At 39.9% G+C, this 20,274-nt stretch overlaps 1 protein-coding gene across 1 annotated transcript in view; it reads right to left on the reverse strand.

The window, feature by feature from the left end:
* Positions 1–20,274, reverse strand: part of FOCAD (focadhesin) — a 282,657-nt gene that overhangs the window by 196,874 nt on the left and 65,509 nt on the right. Inside the window, exons 9-10 of the mRNA XM_006881273.1 lie at positions 18,939–19,141; positions 12,093–12,350 (exon numbers count right to left, since the gene is read on the reverse strand). Of these exons, the coding sequence (XP_006881335.1) occupies positions 12,093–12,350; positions 18,939–19,141 (461 nt within the window). The remainder of the gene's footprint in view (positions 1–12,092; positions 12,351–18,938; positions 19,142–20,274) is intronic.

The raw sequence follows: 20,274 nt of genomic DNA on the forward strand, positions 1-20,274 counted from the left end.
GTTAAAAAGCTTAATTTTGCCATAAACTTCTGACCACACAAATACAAACGTAGGAAGAAAACATATTTTGTCTGCTTAAATAGACTACTAACTAGTTTTCATTTCCAAAAGAAAATATAATTTTTATTTTCATAAGGTTCTTGCTACCTTTGTCTAACACGTAATACATGTGTGTATGTATGTGTGTGTGTATATTTCTTGATAAATTCTATTATTAAATATCTAAAGCACCAACCTATAAGGTTTGCGTGCTACTGCAAAGTTATATGAATGACAGTTCTCTCCAAAACTTCTGATATTTTCCAGAATATAATACTTCAGATGAAGGAAGTTCAATACTCACAACTCAAGAACTGAGCTGGTTCAACTATAGCAATAGTCTCTCAGAGAAGCAGGTGGATTTGAACTGCTACAGATCCGGTCTTTTGCTTAGCAGCACAACCCTTGCACACTACACCACCAGGGCTCCTTTCAACATCAGTCACTACACTAAACCCAAACCTATCTCCATCAAGTAAATTCTAACTAACAAGAACCCTCCACCATGGTTCGAAATCAGGAAAAGTGTATGCCAGGGATGCATCCTATATCCATACTTTTTCAATGAGGAAAAATGTACTATTAGGATTGGAAGAAGACTCATCAACAACCTGTACTATGCAGATGGCACAACTCTGCTTCCTGAAACTGAGGAGAACTTGAAGTGTTTACCACAGAAGGTCAAGGACTGCAGTCTCCAAAACCTGCAGCTCAACATCAAGGAAACAAAGATTCTCACCAATGGGTCAAGTGGCAGCATTGTGATAGATGGTGAAGAGATTAAGAATGTTAACAGCTTCCCCTTGCTTGGCTCCACAATCAACACTCTTGGTACGTGCATCCAGGAAAGCCGATTGGAAAGTCTGCTGTCAGAGATCTCTCCAGAATGCTAAAGAGCAATGATGTCAGTCTGAGGGACACCTGAATGCAGGTCAAGGTCATCACAATTACTTGCTATGCATCACAAAGCTGGACAATGGCTAAGGATGACAGAAGAATTGATATCTTTTGTTGCAGTACTGGAGAAGAGTATTGAATATACCTCTTATGTATATATTCTCTAAGAGAACAAACAGGTTCATCTTGGAGAGGGTAAAACTAGGCTGCCCCTTGGAAGCAAGGACTTCGTCTGACATAATCTGGGCATGTTGCAAGAAGTCCTTGGAGAAGGATATCAAATATGGAAGGGTGGAGGGACAGTGCAAGAGAGGAAGACCCTGAATAAGATGGATAGATTTAGGGACTGGGGTAATAGGAGAAGGCATGTCAGAGGCAATGACAGAGCAGGATTCAGAGCTGTTGTACACAGAGTCGCTATGAGTTCCAAGCAACTCAACAGCACGTAACAACAACAACATGGGAAGAAACTGCCCATTGTTCTCCCATGAAGCAGCTGCTGGGTTCAAACTATCAACCTTTGGGTTAGCAGGCCAGTACATTAGGCAGTATGCCACTGGTGGTATGGTGGTGCTCTGAGCTGATCGTCCAACAGGTTTTTATAGGCAGTAAATCATAAAGGAGGAGACTGCCCATCTTTCTTCGGTGAGTAAGCTTTCCTTAACAATTATTTTTTAAAAGTATAAAATAACTTACTACCATCCTCAAATCTAGTTCGGAAGTTGTCTGCAGCAGTCAGATTCTATAGAGGCTTGTTTGCTGGTTCTGGTGAGGATTAGCATAGAATGTTAACTTGCTAACGGGTGTGAGGTGGTGTGATTCAGCCTCTTATTTAAATTGCATTTGGTCAGCAATATGGGGCTGGAATCCAGTTTGGAAGTCATCTGTGACTCGATGGCACTTAACAACAACAACACAGAGTTCTGTTGGCCTAGTGGATAGAAAGTTATGCTACCAAGCGCCCTCAGCCCTGGTTTTAATTGTTTTCAGTCAAATAATCTTCTAGGTGGTATAGCAATGTTCTGTCCACTTGCCGTACAGAGGTAACTCGTGGTTGCTGTGATGCTAAACACTGTGACACTGATGTGTCAAATGCGATAATGGTTACCGTGGTGGACAGTGTTTGGTGGAACTCCCCGATTAAAACAGATTGTGTGCCTTTGGTACACAAAGATTGGAAGCAGGAGTGGCATCCACTTCAGAAATGGCTTGCCTCCAGAAACTCTATGAACGTGGAGAAAGGACAAAAGTTAAACAATTGGGGTTGGAGATAGACTGAGAAAGATGGGTTCAATAATGTATACTGCACTGAAATAGATGAGGGAGAAAACTGTTTAAAAGGGCTATGTGATTAGGTATGTTTGTCATGACAGGAGTCTAGAGCGAAGGTTACATGGTGGAGTAGACCTGGAGGAGGGTTTGTAAAACAATGAAAGAATTTTTCTCTTACTTTTCCAAGAGGGTAGTGTTCTGGGAGGGGAGGGTTGGGAGGGGAGAAATGTGCAACAATTAATGAATGGAAATCCAAAGTCTCTGTAAATTTTTACTGAAATTAGTAATAAATTTAAATTTAAAAAAATTTAAGTCAGAGTAAAGAAGGCAAGGATTCTGGGGCTTCGTCTGACATACTTTGGACATGTTGTAAGGAGGAACATGTCCTTGGAGAGGGACATGATGCTTGGGAGGGTGGAAGGACAGCACAGGAGGGGAACACCCTCTATGAGTTGGATTGATTTAGTGACTGGGGTAATCGGGGTAGGTGTGTCAGAGGCCATGCAATTGGCACAGGATAGAGCAGGGTTTAGGGCTGTTGTACATAGGGTTGCTATGATTCGCAAGCGACACGACCGCACATAACAACAACAACAACAAGGAAGGCAATGGATTTATAACTGCTCATGCTAATAACACTATATCATGGCATGGAGGAGGAATAGTGGAACTGTATCCACATTTACAATATTCTTCTTACCAAAACCATTTATGGAAAATAGGAACTGCATTGGAACATGTATCTCTGGATTGGAAATGATCATATTGCTAATATTTCTAGCCTTAAACTTAAAAAATCATATTGTTCAAAATTATTTGTTATATATTTGTTTACATTTTCCCCTCTTTTAACAACTGGGATCTAGAGGGAAGAGAAAAGACCAGAGAATGGCCAAAATTATTGGGGCAACTATTGTTGCCAGTTTAGGGCCTGTGTCAGGAAAAGGAAGTCTTATTCATAAACAATGCCATCCAAAGGTAATAAAGGAGGTCAGAATTGCTTCCACTGTGGAAAGCTGGGCCACATCAGTAGACAGTGTCACAGACGAGAGCCACAGATAGGCAAGGGAGTAGAGACAATGCTCCCACTCACTTGCTTTAACTGTGGATCTGAAGGACACATGGCCAAGGGTGGCCCACATCAGGTCCTCGTGGCTGACAGGACTGACAGGGCCCAGCTCCAAGATGGAAACAAAGGAGGACGCTCAATGATTTAGATCCTCCCAGAAGAGCTGTGGGTGAGCATTAACTTTACGGGTAAGTATACTCATTTTCTCCTGGACACAAGAGCCTATTATTTGGTCCTAAAAGCCTTCTGAGGTCCCAACTCTTCTCACTATTTCTTACTTGTTGGAATTGATGGAAAACCTCATAAGCAGATCCTTACTTCACCTCTGCCTTGCATGTGGACTTTGGAGCTCTAAAACAACCCAGTGGTAGATGGAATTTGGTCCAGGACTTAAGAACAATAAATGACATAGTTTAGCCTCTACATCTTGTGGTTCCTAACCTTTATACTATAATAGACAAAGTGCTAGTCAGTAAGTCTTTTCTTTTAAGAACTACCTTCCCTCTGTAACTTGATTTGTGCCATTGTTAGAACCTCTACTTGGAATATTACCTCTACTTGGAATATTATTGTTTTTAATTTTTGACTCATGTACTTTTAACTTGTTAGTTAAATTTGTGTCTTCCTAGGCTGCAACAGTTCCATGATGCATCTTCAAGGATATGAACATGTATGGCTAAGAACAATTGATAACAGTGCATCCAAATTCCAAAATCAATCTCCACAATAGTCTATGTGTTTCCTATTGCCAAAGGAGCCCTTTAGAGTAGTGAGAGATCTTCACTCTGAAACCCTGAAAGCGTCCCTTTTCAGCAGGAAGTAGCTAAGATAATACGCCGTCCCTTTTTCCTTATGAATCAGGGTGAAATCTCTCTCAGAGAGGAGTGACAGGGAATGGCAAAGGGCACACTGACAAAGGAGATTAATCAGATCTGGTTTTGACAAGCACTGTGGCAATGGGACAATTAAAACAGACTTTCAAGGGAAAGAAAAGAAAGAGAGGAAGGAACTTGGGGGGCGGGTAGTGAAAATAGTGCAACAATGAATGAATGGAAACACCAAATCTCTATAAATGTTCCTTAAAAGTAATAAAATAAAATTTTAAAAAAAGTTATACAAATGTTCAGGTCTTTCATTCATACGGTCGCCATGAATCGTCTATGACTTGAAGGCACTTAACAACAACCACCATAAAGTTGATTCCAACTTATACTGAACCTACATGAGGTTCCAAACCTGTAAATTTTTACAGGAAAAAACTACTCCCCTTTCTCCCATGGGGCAGCCCTTAGATTTGAACTGCCAATCTTTTCATTAGCAGCCAAATATGTTATGTACTATGCCACCACAGACTCTTCTAACAACTATAAGGAAGCCCAGTAAAGAATGAAAGGCAGAAAGGTATTAGCAGTTTTAAGAAGTGTTAGCTCTTCCTCCTCAAAAGCCCAGGCCCTAGAGGAACACTGTCAGGGGCAAGACAGCTTCCAAGTAGAGACCGTGAGTGCTTACCCAGAGCTTCCAGAGAGAACAAGGAAACCAGAAAGCAAGGCAAGAAGAGGAGCATGACCAGAGTTTCTAGCTAAGGATCTTCAAAGTAAAATCCAATCAAGTGTATGGGATGTGAGAAATGTGTAACAGGGTAAATGCTATCACCTGTTTAGTGTGTACCAAAGGCAAGCTTTTGTTCAAGGACAGAGGCAGTTCTTATTAAGTCAAATGTCACCATACTGGGTTCATAAGCATAAGAGAAGGAAGTCTGTCAACACTTGTTGATTAATATAGTTATAAACCTCTTTCTAAAGAAATCATACCAGACTCAGGCATACCCTAACTGCTTACAACTGCAGTACAGGGGCTCAGGGTTCAAATGATTACTGCTAAATCCTGTTGCTTTGTAACTGATTCTGACTCTTATTGACTCTACAAGATGGAACAGAATCGCTCCGTAGAGCGTCCAAGGCTATCATCTTTACAGAAGCAGACTATCATATCTTTCTCCCATGGAGCTACTTGGTGCATCCGAACCACCAACTTTGCTGTCATATGCCAAGCACTTAACCACTATTCCATCATGGCTTCTCTGACTCTTAAGAGTCAAAAACTAAAGTTCAGAAAAGGTCTTCATGCAAGCCTAGGGTCTCCATCACCCCTTGATAAACAGAGCGGAGCCTAAGCAGGGTGTCCTTTCACTGATTCTGTATCAGATGTGACCAGATCCTGCATAAGTCATGGAAGTAGGAAGTAGCTCTCTGAAGAGGAAAGAATAAGATCAACCGGTAATTATTAAACAGAAGCCATGAAGTCATGGGTTGCAACTGTCAACCAGGCATCTCTGATGACAGCCTATATAATCTGCATTAAAATGTAGGGGACGTTAAAATCAAAGAGGCATAAAGGCATAAATTGTTATTTAAACTCACAAACAACTATCAGTCCTTATTTCCAGAGAAAGTAATAATTTAGGAAATAGATGGAAGCCCTTTATCATGGGTACACACTATTTATAATACGTAAACCTCTTTCTAAACTAAATATAGGTATTTAAAACTTTAAGAATTGCAAAGGAATTCACTTAGGATGATCTTAGATCTCTCCTCAGAATATTCCATACCTTCTCTCCAAGAACATAAAAGGCATGGAATTGTGAGTGTTGCCTGACCTAAGCTTTTGTGTTCAGCAAAAGGAGCCTTGTGGTATCTGGAGGAAAAAAATATAAGGGTTATTAGAACTGTTGATAGGATGTAGATAAGGAGTAAAGGTTTCTTGTTACTTAAATTTTTTTTCAAGTGTCAAATTATTATCGTGACATCTGTTAATTACTTAGACATTTTACTAACCTCTATTGTGACACTTAATCACAAGGCCAAGTTGCCTTGAGGCCAATTTTTTTTCATAGTCTTCCACAGCCTTAAATGTACTAAGCCACATGGTAAATGTGTACACAAAGGAGAACAAGCACAAGACTAAGGATGAAAACTCTTATGAGATCACAATTTCCTCCTGTAGGAAGGGAGACCCACCAAAATAATACACAAAGGGTAAAAGGTAACATAATCAGATTTTTAAAATAAATTACAGTATCTCCTCACAATAATTTGTGCTTCCATTAACTGAAAGTATTAATAAAAGTAACTACTATCAATATACCAATTACGCAAATCTCTTTAAAACATTTCTTTTTTTTCTCTCATAAAGCCTTATAGTAGGATTATTACAAGACATCACAGTGTGATATAAACATATATTTTGTTGTTAGGTGCTATCAAGTCAAGTATGACTTATGTTGTTGGTGGTGGTTTTGTTGCTGTGTGCTGTTGAGTTGCCTGTGACTCACAGTGACCCTATGTACAGCAGCTCTGAACCCTGCCCTTTCCTGAGCCAATCTCACTAGTTCTGACAAACCAACCCCCACTGCCCCAGTCACTGTATCAATCCATCTCATCCAGGGTCTTCCTTTCCTATACTGTCCCTCTACCCTTTCAAGCATGATGTCCTTCTCTAAGGACCAGTCTCTCCTGGCTATGTGCCCCAAAGTATTGTGAAACAGAGCTTCAAACTCCTAGTCTCCAAGGAGAAACTTGGTTTCACCCTCTCCAACATGGACCTATTTGGTTTTTTGGTATGTTCTTCTTCTGTCATCCTTAGTCACTGTCCAGCTCTCTGATGCATAGCAAGCCAAGACCATGGCCTGGATTAGGCGCACCTTATTCTCTAGACTGACATCATTGTTTTTCAGCTCTGGAGAGGTCCATGACAGCAGATTTTCCCAATGCAATTAATCTTCTGATTTCTTGACTGCTGGTGTTGACTGTGGAGCTGAGCAAGTTGTAACTGTTAACAAACCTCAATCTCTTTTCCATCTGTCATGGGCCTGCCAATTGGCCCAGTGATGAGAATCTTTGTCTTCTTGATGTTGAGCTTCAATCCATATTGAAGACTATAGTCCTTGACTTGCAGCAAATACTTCAGGTCTTCTTCAGTTTCAGTAAGCAAGATTGTGTCATCTGCATAAAGCAGTTTGATGATGAGTCTACCTCCAATCCTAATGCTACATTTCTCCTCATAAAGCCCTGCTTCCCAAATGATCTGTCTGCCTACAGATTCAAAAGGTTGGAGACCAGATACATCCCTGACACACCCTTTCCTGATTTTGAACCATGTGGTGTTTCCCTGCTTTGTTCTGAGGACTACTTCCTGGTCCAAGTATAGGTTTTGCTTAAGCACAATCAAGTGTTCTGGGATTCCCATTTTCCTCAAGGTTAGCCAGAATTTGTTGTGATCCACACAGTCAAATACCTTTGCATAGTCAAGGAAACACAGATAGACATCCCTCTGGTACTCTTTGTTCTTTACCAAGATCCATCTGACATTGGTGATAACATCTGTTGTGCCACGATCTCTTCTAAATCCAGCTTGTATTTCTGGTAGTTCTCTGTCAACGTACTGTTCAAGGTGTTTCTGGAATGACTCAAAGGGCTCTAATTAACAGCCAATCTGAACCCTACCCTATCCTGAACCATCTTCATCATCTCTGACAAACTAGAGTCCACTGCTAAAGTCTGTGTCAGTTTATCTTCTTGGGGTCTTCCTCTCCTTCGCTGACCCTCCATCTTTCCAAGCATGATGTCCCTCTCCAAGGAACAGCCTCACTGAGCTATAGGCCCAAAGTATGAAAGACGAAGCTTCACCACCCTTGCGCCCAAAGAGCACCATGGCTACACTTTTTCCAGGACCTAGCTGTTGATTCTTTTGGCAGTCCATGGGATAGAAACCAAGTGACCGACAGATAACTACACATACACTTACTTACTTGTCTCTCTCCTTCCCCTTTTCCCTCTCCTTCTGTCACTGTCAACAAGAATTCCAACTCACAGCTCACTCTCATTTCCAAGGCTGTCAATCATCCAGGAAGAGGTCACCCCTCTTTCTCCTGCTGAGCAGCTGGTGCTTTCCAGACACCAGAGAAGCTCAACCTACGGGTCCACATCACAGCTCTCTGGGATGGCACTGCCAGGGCTCCCTACTTAGCTGGCCTCTTTTAACTGATGTCCTAAAACTTCTTTAGTATTAACTCCTCTGTTTAAGCTGATTATTGTTCTTCTATCTAGAAGGTGAGAAAGAAAAAAAATATGCACAAAATTTGGCAAATCTACCAATAGTACAACCCTAATTCAAGAAGATCAAAGACTTCAATATAGTCTTCAATATGAATCATACATATCTCAACTCCATGAAAAAAAATATCATGATACATGGGGAAAAAATTGAAAATGTCTTTTCGTGGGATTCACAGTCAGCATCAATGAAAACAAACATTAGTAAAAAAATCAAAACATGTATTGCATTGGGCAAATCTGTTGTCAAGAACTTCTTTAAAGAACTGACAAGAACATCAGTTTAAAGACTAAGTGCACCTCAAGCAAAGCCACAGTATTTTCAATTGCGTTGGATAAATATGAAAGTTGGATACTGAATAAGGAAGACCAAAGAAGAACTGATGTCTCTGAATTGCGGTGTAGGCAAAAAGTACAGAATATACCACGTTGTTGTTGTTGTTATGTGCTGTCGAGTCGCTTGCGACTCATAGCGACCCTATGTACAACAGCCCTAAACCGTGCTCTTTCCTGCTCCAACCGCACTGCCTCTGACACACCCATCCCAATTACTCCAGTCACTGAATCAATCCACCTCATAGAGGGTCTTACCCTCCTGCGCTGTCCCTCCACCCTACCAAGCATAATGTCCCTCTCCAAGGACCTGTCCCTCCTTACGTGTCCAAAGTATGTCAGACAAAGCTTCAGAATCCTTGCCTCCAAGGAGTAGCCTGGTTTAACCCTCTCTAGGATGAATCTGTTTGCTTTCTTGACACATTCAATACTTTTCTCCAGCACCACAGCTCAAAGGCATCAATTCTCCTATCCTCCCTAGTCATTGTCCAACTCTCTGATGCATAACAAGTGATTGCAAAGACCATGGCCTGTATCAGATGCACCTTAGTCTCCAGAGACACACTGCTACTCTTGAGTACTTTAGAGAGGTCCCTAACAGCAGACTTTCCCATTGCAATACGTTTTTTTTATTTCCTGGCTACTGGTGCCAAGAGTGTTGACCGTGGAGCCAAGCAAACTGAAGTAGACTGCCAAAAAACCCAAACAGAGCTGGAAGAAGAGCCAGCGTATTCCTCAGAGGCAAAGATGATGAAACTTCATCACACATGCTTTTAAGATTTTGTCAGGAAGCATGCCCAAACCCCTATGTTTTTCCAGCTTGATGATCGCAGAAAAGAATATCATGCAAGCAAAAATGTGAAGGCTCAGCAAAACAGAGGAAGACTGTCAGTGAGACAGACTGACACATTAGCTGCAGCAATGGGCTTGAGTGTGGTGGAGGATGGCACAAGGCAAGGTTTTAAACCACTGACCCTGGGGTCGCTAGGAGTTGTACTTGACTCAACAGCACCTGCCCACATATTCTTAAGTGTTACTTGTGCATTAACTACTCTAAAAAGATTACCGCACTGAAGTGTCAAGAATGGAAGAAATAAAGTAGGAAGCAAACTGAAATGTTTCGGTTTATGCATGTTCCAAAGGATGAACATATTTTAAGTACATTACAGATGCACCTGCAAAATCAACTTTGAAGAGGTCTACTAAAGGGAAAAGCAAGAAACAAAAAGCACACCATTTTCTATGTCTAGGTCACTTCTTTTGTCCTTTTCCAAAGTCTTTTTATTTCTAATTCCTTATTGATGATCTTAACCTTGCCTGAGCATGGATTTTGCTGACTACATTGAAATATGCCATTTGTCTTAGTAGCACAATTACACAAGGTGATTTTTCTCATTTCTTTCAAACCTGTCTAAAAACCAACCAGCAGTATTGCATCATATTGACTTCCTATGATGTAAGAGAAGGACATCAAGCTTGGAAGGGTGGGGGGACAGCGCAGACGAGGATAACCCTGGGTGAGATGGATTGATACAGTAACTATGGCAATGGGGGTAGGTGTGTCAGAGTCAATGAGACTGGCTCAAGACAGGGTGGGCTTCAGAGCTATTGCTCATAGGGTCGCTATGAGTCACAGGCAACTTGACGGCACATAACAACAACAACATGATGTAACTGCTTCTTACTATGCATTTATTAAATAAGTAAGTGAATCCAGATGATCACACACTTCTTCCTAACTTCTTCCATTTCAAAGCACAAATGGGAAAATGATGCATATAAAGATGCTGGGGTAAATAAAGGAAGTACTAGGTAGCCAGGGGCTACTAGGTAGCCAGAACCTACTAGGCAGGGCCACCCAGCAGTCCCGGAGTCTTCAGGATGTCTGTGCAGCGTGAAGGAACACTACTTCTGCATAACTGAGACGCATACCCAGCATGTCAGGGTTCTCTGAAACATCACTGCAGAAGTTGTGCTCTACAACTTTTGCCTACTTAGAATACTCCGGCTTCTATCTGGATATGTTATCAAGAAAGATGAATCCTGGAAAAAAGATGTCCAACAGGATGGATGGACACAGTGACTGCAACAATGTGCTCAAACATATTCTCAACTGGGAGTACGGTGCAGGACCAGGCAATGTTTCATTTGCTTATATAAAGGTCCGCCACGAGTGAGAACTCTCATCTCGATACCTAAGAACAACAATTACCAGGAACTTATCTGTCCTTTGATAAACTACGCCATCTTCATTATCCTTGTGGCACAGACACTTAGGGGGCCTTGTCACTCCATTCATCACCATTCCATCAAGGATAGGTAATTAAAGTGCCACATTACCTTGCCACAATGGTTGCTCCCAATCTAGGCCAGTCTGAGTATTCTCTACTTTCATTGCAGATTGTGGGCACAAAGCTAAATGGCTTGGGACCTACAGCTAGAGCACTGGGCTTCAACAGAGCGAAGAAAGCAACTGCCCCTGAAAGACCTTATCTTACAGAATAGTTTGTCTAAACAGTAGACTCAGTAAAAACTAAGACAGCTTAAGTTGAGTTTCTAAAAGATGAAGTCACAAGGATCACCAAGAATTTCAGACACCAAATGCCTATCTGGAATATCAATACATCTATTAATGTAACATGTATTAGGTCAATTGAAAACACAGATCAAAGTAACTCACTGTGAACTCGAAAGAAGTGAAACTCCTTTACGTAATCCCTATTTCTGCACTAACCACTCTAAAAAGATTACCACACCAAAGTATCAACACTCGAAGAAATGCAGTTGGAAGTAAGTTGAAATATTTCACATTATCCCTGTACCAAGAGACAAATATATTTTGAATGCGTTACAGATTCATTTGCAAAATCCACCTTAAAGAGCTCTTCTTAAGAGGAAAAACTTCACAGGAGATATCAGCAGCTGTTTACTTAACAAAAAGAAAGAATAGGGATGACATATTGGGAGTTAAAGGAAGTGAGACTACATTAGCTCCGTATCTTTAATACATACATGTTCCCCGCTCCTGTCACCACATTATTTCCTTTAACCACTTGCAGTGGACTCAATTCCAATTCACAGAGGCCACATCTCTTTCTTTCTCATTTCCCCAGGGTTGGAACTCATTGATAGCTGACCCTCTCTGGGTTTTCATGACTGTACTTTACATGGAAGGAAACTGCCCACCATTCTCCCTCAGAGCCACCTGTGGATTTGAGCCCATCAAGAGTCACGACCTTCCGGTTAGTAGGGCACCGTACTATGGATGATGCCCCCATACTCAAATGTCCAAACTCTTGGTTAACAGCAAAGTTCGCTACTGGGTTGCACCAGGCAGAGACGAATGCTTTATTATTCTTTTGTTTTACCTGAGATGAATCTGCTTGAGCTAGTTCTGTAGTGACCTTCAGGATTTGGCGAAGATTCTGTCCAGAATCTTCCACAAGGAGATAAGCCAGCAAAAGACACACATGCACAGGGATCACTGTAGTAATAGGAAGCAGTGACTCCACCGAAGCCAGCCAGTCACGGGCTGCAGACCCTTCTCTCATTACTTCAAAGATCCTCCAGGCTGTAAATACTGAACCATACATGCTGGTTATGGGGAACACAAGCTTGTAGGAGAGCTGAAAAAGAAACGCAAAGAAGTCATAAATAAGTGGTGTGAGTACATATGTCAGAAAAAAAAATCACTTTTATATTTCACTGTAAAAAAAAAAAATTTAACCCTTCCCCTACAACCAAGAGAAAATGAAATAGATGAATGGGACCTTCTAAGAATCAAATCCCTACGCACATCCAAAAACTTCTCCAACAGGGTAAAAAGGGAAGCCACTGACTGGGAAAAAGTATTTGGTAATGACATATCAGATAAGGGACCTATATCCAGAATTTATAAAATACTTGAGCATCACAACAAGAGAAAGGTAAATAATCCAATAGAAAAATGGGTACAGGATATGAACAGACACTTCACCAAAGAAGACATTCAGATGGTCAACAAGCACAAGAAAAAATGTTCAAAATCCCTAGCTCTAAGAGAGATGCAAATCAAACAACTATGAGATATCATCTCATCCCAGTCAGAATAGCAAAATTTAACAGAACAAATGTTGGTGAGGTTGTAAAGAAACTGGAACCTTTATTCACTGTTGATGAGAGTGTAAAATGGTGCAACCACTGTGGAAGGCGGTATGGCGCTTTCTCAAAAAGTTACAAATAGAGACACCATTTGACTCAGCGATTCCATTACTGGGAATAAACCCCAAAGAGAGCATAATTGACACCCAAGCAGATATATACACACCCATGTTTATCGCCGCTTTGTTCACAATAGCAAGGAGTTGGAAACAACCTAAAGCCCATTAACAAACAAATGATAGAGAAGCTGTGGTATATTCACACAATGGAATACTACAGCTGCGTTGAAAAACAAGGAATTCATGCAAAATTATTCAAAATGGGTGATCCTGGAGGAAATTATGCTGCATGAAGTATCTCAGCCAAAAAGGACAAATACTGCATGATGCCACTGTTGTAAAAGAGGACTGATCTTGGGGTTGGGGGGGAGACTGAGAAAGATGGGTTAAGTAATGTATACTGCATTGAAACAGATGAGGAAGAAAACTGTTTAAAAGGGATATGTGATTAGGTATTTCTGTCGTTACGGGAGTCCAGAACGAAGGCTGCATAGTGGAGTGACCTGGGAGGAAGGATTGTAAAACAATGAAAGAATTTTTCTTTTACTTTTCCAAGAGGGTAGTATACTGGGGGGAGGGGGAAAGGAGGAAGGTTGGGAAGGAAGAAAAGTGCAACAATGAATGAATGGAAATTTAAAAAAAAAATCCAGATGGAATCGTAATCATCTTACTTTGAGGTCATAAAATTCTTTTCATCCCCTTTTGATTTTCATAATGATTCAGTGAGACCAGGATGCTCCCTGCCCTTATTGTTTTACAGATGGGGAAACTAACATTAACTAACTGTAACAGAAAAGACATCTGATTTTTTTCAAAAGTTGTAATTCATTTCCATAATCATAAGTTTGTTTCTTTTTAAGATAATAGGTATATTATTATAAAGATAGACAATAAGGCCCAAATCGAGAATGATTTGTATTGAATTGGTAAAAAAGAGCAAAAGGAGGATTAAAAAAAAATTACCCCCTGACAGAATGAATACAAACCTTTCTAATCTTTTTTAGTAAGTTTTTTATTAATGATTTTTAATGTAACATATATATTTTTTACAGCATATTCTTTCCATTTAATTTTTTCCCCACTCATTCATTGTTGCACATTTTCCTCCCTGCCCACCCCTCCCCGCCAGTTTGTTTTTCTCTTTGAAGAAAAAAAAAAAATTATTTCATTACTATACAATCCCCCCTCCACTGTCCACTTTAATATACATTTCTTTTTCTGTAATCTTGTGATGAAAATAATACCTAATCCTATATTCTTTTTAAACAGTCCTCTCCCTCATCTGTTTCCATACAGTATATGTTATTTATCCCCTCTTTCCTTAGGTTCCCCCAATCCCGATGTCAGTCCCATTTTTCAATAGTGGCACTATGCAGTATTTGTCCTTTTGTGACTGAGATATTTCATTCAGCATAAGGGCCTCCAGAGTCACCCATTTTGTACAGTATTTCTTAAGTTCTTTGTTTTTCAATGTAGCATAGCATTCCATTATGTGAATATACCACAGCTTTTCTATCTTGCCTAAAATATCTCTACATATATTTAAGGTGTAAGTATTTAATACCAAAAAAAAGAAAGAAAGGAAAAAAAATGTTACATGAGACTCTAGAATAGGATATTACTACTTTTCCTCACATTTAGCATTTTCAAACAGTTAAGGCAGGGGGGAAAAAAGAGATCAATGTAAAAGGTCCAAAGGCAAAAGAGCTTGGGGGTAAGGCCATTATTACTTAAAAAAAAACCCTGTTCACCAACAAGAAGGGGGTAAAAAGAAAAAAACACTGCATTTGCCCAGCTCGCGGCCCTATGAAAAGGCAGCTCTGGGCAGATAACAGTCTGGGACTGAAGACAATTCCTGTTTCTAACACACAGTATATTTACAGGAACAGAGTTTGTTGAGCCAGAGTCTAGGGAATTCATTAATAACGGTGAATAACTTCTACAAGAAGAAAAAGTCTGACAGTGCTACACTGAAATGACTCCCAAAGACGATGTTAAATTCAAGTCACTCTGGAAATTTGCTCCACAAACTAGTACAGTCAGTGGACAAAATTCTGCCACTGTAGATGGACTTACTACATATGTAAAAATGCTCAGGAGAAGCCACAGACATTAATGGTACAACAGACAGCACCTGGTAACAACTCAACTCATTTAGTACAATGAGACATATTCAAAACCCAGGGACTGGAACTGCGACTGCAGACTGACTTAGATGGATAAGGTCATTTAATTGAAAGAATGGGAAATAAAAGGTAAGCTTTGTAAAAATGTTTCAAATAATAGCTTTATTGAAATAAAATTCACATAACATAAAAGGCACGCCAATAAATTGTCTGATCCAATGGTTTTGTATCTAGTCATATAATTGTGTAACCATCAGCACTATCTACTTTTAGAACACTTCCCTAAGTCAGAAAAGGAATCCTATACCCATTAACAGTGATTTTTCCTCATTACCCCCTCCGTACAGTCCCTGGTAAGAACCACATGTCTAAAAAATGTGGTCTTTTATGACTGGCTTCCATCATTTAACATAATGTTTTCAAGGTCTATCTATGCTGCAGCACATATAAACCAACAAGATAGATGGCTATTGTGTGGGTGTATATATGTGTATGTATGTGGGTGCTTACAAATACCTGCACACAAGTCACCCAATTTTCCCTGTCAAGTTATTTCAGTGTACAGATACACCATACTTATTAATCTAGTCACCAAATGATGGACATCTGACTTGCTCCCACTTTTTGGCTATTATGAAGAACACTGCTGGAGCAATCATAGAGAAGATTTGTGTAGACAAATGTTTGCATTTTCTTTCATGTAAACTTAAGCAAATAAAAACGAACCCACTACCACTGAGACGATTCCAACTCATTGCAGTTCTCCTTCGGTTCCCAAGACTGTAAATCTTGAAGGAAGGAGAATGCCAGTCCTTCTCCCATGGTGGATGTGCACTGCTGAATATTTGGTTAGCAGCACACCATGTCACCAGGGGTTTCCAAATATACTTGAGTAAATATCTAATACTATTTTGACACAACTTGTTTAAAAGCTATACACCAAAACAAATGATGAAGCTCCTTCTGTGTTGATATGAAAGCATGTCCTAATTGAAAATACAAGATACAAGCATTCTGCCTAAACCCTACCTTTTTTTTGTTTTTTTATGAGAGAGGGCTAAAAAACCTATGTTTTATGTTTGCTTAAATGTAAGAATACTAGAGCAAATATAGAAGACATTAACAGTCTCTATTCCTAGTTTTCTATTTGGGATAGTGGAAGATGGAATTAGGATCAATGAGAGACCATTTAAATGTTACCATTTTAAAAATATATAAGTGTTAGAATGAAATTAAATTTACGTCTAGAAAGCTCCCACACTCTAAAAGTATTTTTATCACCAAGAAGATGAGATACATCAGAGACTAAGATCAAATTCTTTAGACGCTAAATGAGAAAGAGCACGGGACTTGTCATTTAAACAGACCAAAACTCAGCACAGTTATACAGCTATTAACTGGTAACCTATTGCTCTGATTCTTAGTTTCCTCATTTGTAAAGCAGTAGTAATAACTGCCTTCCCATCAGAGTGACTGAAACAGATAATGAGACAGTATCTACAAAGCATCTAGCAGTGTCTGATGTTATTAAATATAAGGAAACATTATCACTGTCATCTTCAGGAACAAACAGTAAAACTGATTGATGTAAGTGTAAAGAAATAATGTGGAGATCACTGTAAACCATAAATTGAATGAAAAGTAGTAACATTAAATAAATGTCTACCAGTTTATAAAGGATAAATAAAATGCAGTATATGCAGACACTGGAATATAACTGAGCTATAATAAAAAAAAAAAAAGAAGTACTGATCCATGTAGTAACGAGGATGAAATTGAAAATAAGCTACATGAAAGTAACAAAGGCTCACTTCTTATTAGAAGATTCCATTTACATGAAATGGCCAAGAAGGTAAATCTATAAAAAGCAGAAAGGAGACTAACAGGCTTCCTAGAACTGAGTTCACTTGTTAGTTTCTTGAGTGAGCACAAAGCTCAGGTGGAGGTACAAATCTGAAGGCCCCTAAATTAAGATTTGGGGAGCTCTGCTGGCCCAGCAGGTAAGGAGTTAAGCTGTCAACTCAAAGACGAGCAGTCTGAATCCACCGTTGCTCTGAGGGAGAAAGACAGGCAGTCTCCTCCTGTGCTATTTCCAGTCTCTAAAAACCCTCTGGAGGGTCATTTCTAACCTTGTGGGAGATAAGAACACCACAATTAGGAGATAGCACAGTTAACTAATGCCAAAAAAGTGCTAGGAAGTCAAAAGAGACAGTCATGGACTTGACATAGAGAAGCTGAGAAGATTTAACTGGGTCTTAAAGAATGATTAGCTCTGGAAAAGGAGAACCCACAAAAACAGTGCAAAAGCAAGGATTCAAGAAGACCTGGAGAATCTGGGGCCTGTCAATTCAGAGCCATTTTTGATAAAACATAAAAATAGATGTAGAAATAAAGGCAGCAATAAAATGTGGCTTAAATTTTTTTTTTTTAAAGTGGTATGTCTTCTTAAACGAGGCCTCAATAAATGCGCACAGTGATTAGGGGGATGTTTGTGGTCCTAACCCTGCTCCCTCCTTCCCAAGTGCTAAAGAGACAGTACAGGATAAATAAGTGGATAAATAAGATTCCCACACACGTGAGCAAACAGGATCTGAGTGTTTAGGTAGAAGAGTAGGTGATCCTCCCTGATTATTACTTGTAATTGAGAGGAACAGAATTCTCACAGACCATTCCTCTCTGCCACTGAACGACTCACATGGGCAAATCAAGAGAGAAGAGAAGACCTCTGTGCATTTCTTAGTCACATTTCCTCCTTTTACTGACGCTGATGGGAGGACTTTGCTATCTTGATGCAAATAAATTACCTAAAGTTTTAGTCAAAGCATTGGGCTTTAGCAAACTGTAGTATATACAGTATGTACACATTACATTTACTGACAGTTGTAAGCCACTTTCTTATACATATTCAAACAACGAATGAAACAACTTGATACTAGGTCACATCTTGAGCATCTGACTTAAATGCTTTAGCAACTTTACCTAACTTAATCCTCAATTAAGACTCATAAGAATGAGAGAGGAAAATTAATACTCAAAACTCAAACAGGAAAAAAAGAATAACTCTCCACTCCAGTCCATATGGATGTTCTAGGTTCATATGAACTTTTAAAAAAAATAATAATACAACTAAGCTTTGATTCTTTTGGTCAGATCCTACTGCCCTCAGTACAGAGAGCTAAGAAGCCACAGATCATTACCTGATCAAAACAAAACAAAACAAAATCATTTCATTGTTGTCGAGTTGGAATCCTTAGCAGACACTGGCAATCCTTTCACACTATCCTAACAGGAAGGTTGAGAATGAAAAGCAGGATGTCTGGCAGGCAGGAACAGAAAGGAAAGACAAGCCTATTCTCTTCCATTTGAGGGCAGCAGAATAAGGGCAAATACATGGGAGCCATCAAGAGCCAGTACATCGGGGTCTGTGGGGTAGGGGACCACATTGCAAATGAGCCTTCGGTCTTACAGATTCCAGAACTGGCAGGCATGTGAAGGGCATTAGCCAGACTGGTGAGTCCTAGATCAAGTAATATGCCGCACTTGATGAACAGTCAGATGAGAGAAAAGGATTCATGCTTAAGTATGTTGAAGCAGCATTACGTTAAAGAGGATTCATTTCTGGCAGGATTCCTTAGGCTCTTTAACTACCAAGTGCATTGCAATTGCTAAAAGGGAAAATGAGTGCACAGCATTTCTAAAATGTATTTCCCAGCAAGGCTCCCATTCCCTCGTAGAGTCCAGGTGAATGTACTAAGGTCTCCTAGACCACTGGAGGAGAAAATGCTAAGGTTCAAGGCCAGAGTTTAAATTCATGTAGATAAAGAGGGGAGGTGAGCTACAGGAACAGATATTAACACTTTACTGAAAAGAAACAGGAAGAACTCAGTACCTGTTGGTTGTCATCTCTGTAACACTCTTGCTGGACCTTTTCCAAAAGGTTTAGGGCCAACTGTTGCCTGGAGGGACCTTCTTCATCCACAAATATACAGTCTTCCAAGGCGGTAGAAGATAAAATCTGAAGAACTGGCATGACTAGCAGCAGGGATGACTTTGGGATTTTCTGGTCTTCAGGAAAAGAGAAGAGCTTCAAAGCTATTCATCAAAATGACAAGAGAACCAAGGTTATCAAACCTAAACACCATAGCCAAATAAATGCTATTTTACTTCAAGAAAGGTATGTCAAAGAATAGTCTTCCTTACAAGTGGGCCTAAGATGACAAAGCTTGCCCCTCCGGAATAAAAGTGAATTATTCTTCAAAAATGGTGTTAATATAGTAATAATAGAAAATCTAATTATACACCTACAGAAAATGCACACATCACCAAGTATAAATCAAGCTTCTTTTAGGCATATATGAACTTTTAAAAAATGATACAACCAAGCTTTGATTCTTTGAACTTCTCAGATCCTACTGCACTCACCACACACAGCCAAGAAGCCACAGATCATTGCCTGATTTTAAAACAAAACAATAAAACAATTTCAATGCTGTGGTGTTGGAACCAACTCATAGCTCGTCTCCTAACAGGTTTCCAAGGCTGTAAACTGAACAGGCGATTGTCCAGTTTTCCCCGATGGAGCTGCGGACAGATGGCCAGATCAGTGGGTATAAACTTCAACACATACTCCTGCCTGACAAGGTATCTGAGAATTTTATTAGTAGAGGATTACATAATTAGTAAGATGAGGTAAATGAGTCCTGTTAGAGCAATGGCTAAGCATTGAGCTATCAGCCAAAGTATCAGTAGTTCAAGCACAAAAGGTGCTCTGAGGGAGAAAGGGCCTGGTGATCTGCTTAGATTACAGCCTAGGAAACTTCGTGGGGCAGCTCTACTTGGTCCTTGAGGGCCACAAGCAGTCAGAATTTACTCAACGACACACAACAACAACGACGCGAGGAAGCTGGGCTGAGTTTCAGTTATGACTGTTTAGCAGATCAAGAAAGCCTCAGATTACATATGCTGCATAAAAAGGAAACTTATTTTCAACAAATGATTTTTTTAAACGTTGAAATTCAATTTACACATTAATTTACTTATATCTCTCCTTACTACTCACTAAGCTCTCAGAGCTCCCTTAGTGCAGAGACAGGCAGTTTTAAAGCTACATTGTGGTGATGGTTGCACTACTCTGTAAATTTGCTAAAAAATTAATCGTACAGTTTAAAATGATGCCTTTTTTTTAACAGAACAGCAAGCAACAAATGCTGGCGAGGTTGTGGAGA

Source organism: Elephantulus edwardii, unplaced genomic scaffold (assembly GCF_000299155.1).
Source record: "Elephantulus edwardii isolate Elephantulus edwardi_28Jun2011 unplaced genomic scaffold, EleEdw1.0 scaffold00014, whole genome shotgun sequence".
NCBI lineage: Eukaryota > Metazoa > Chordata > Mammalia > Macroscelidea > Macroscelididae > Elephantulus > Elephantulus edwardii.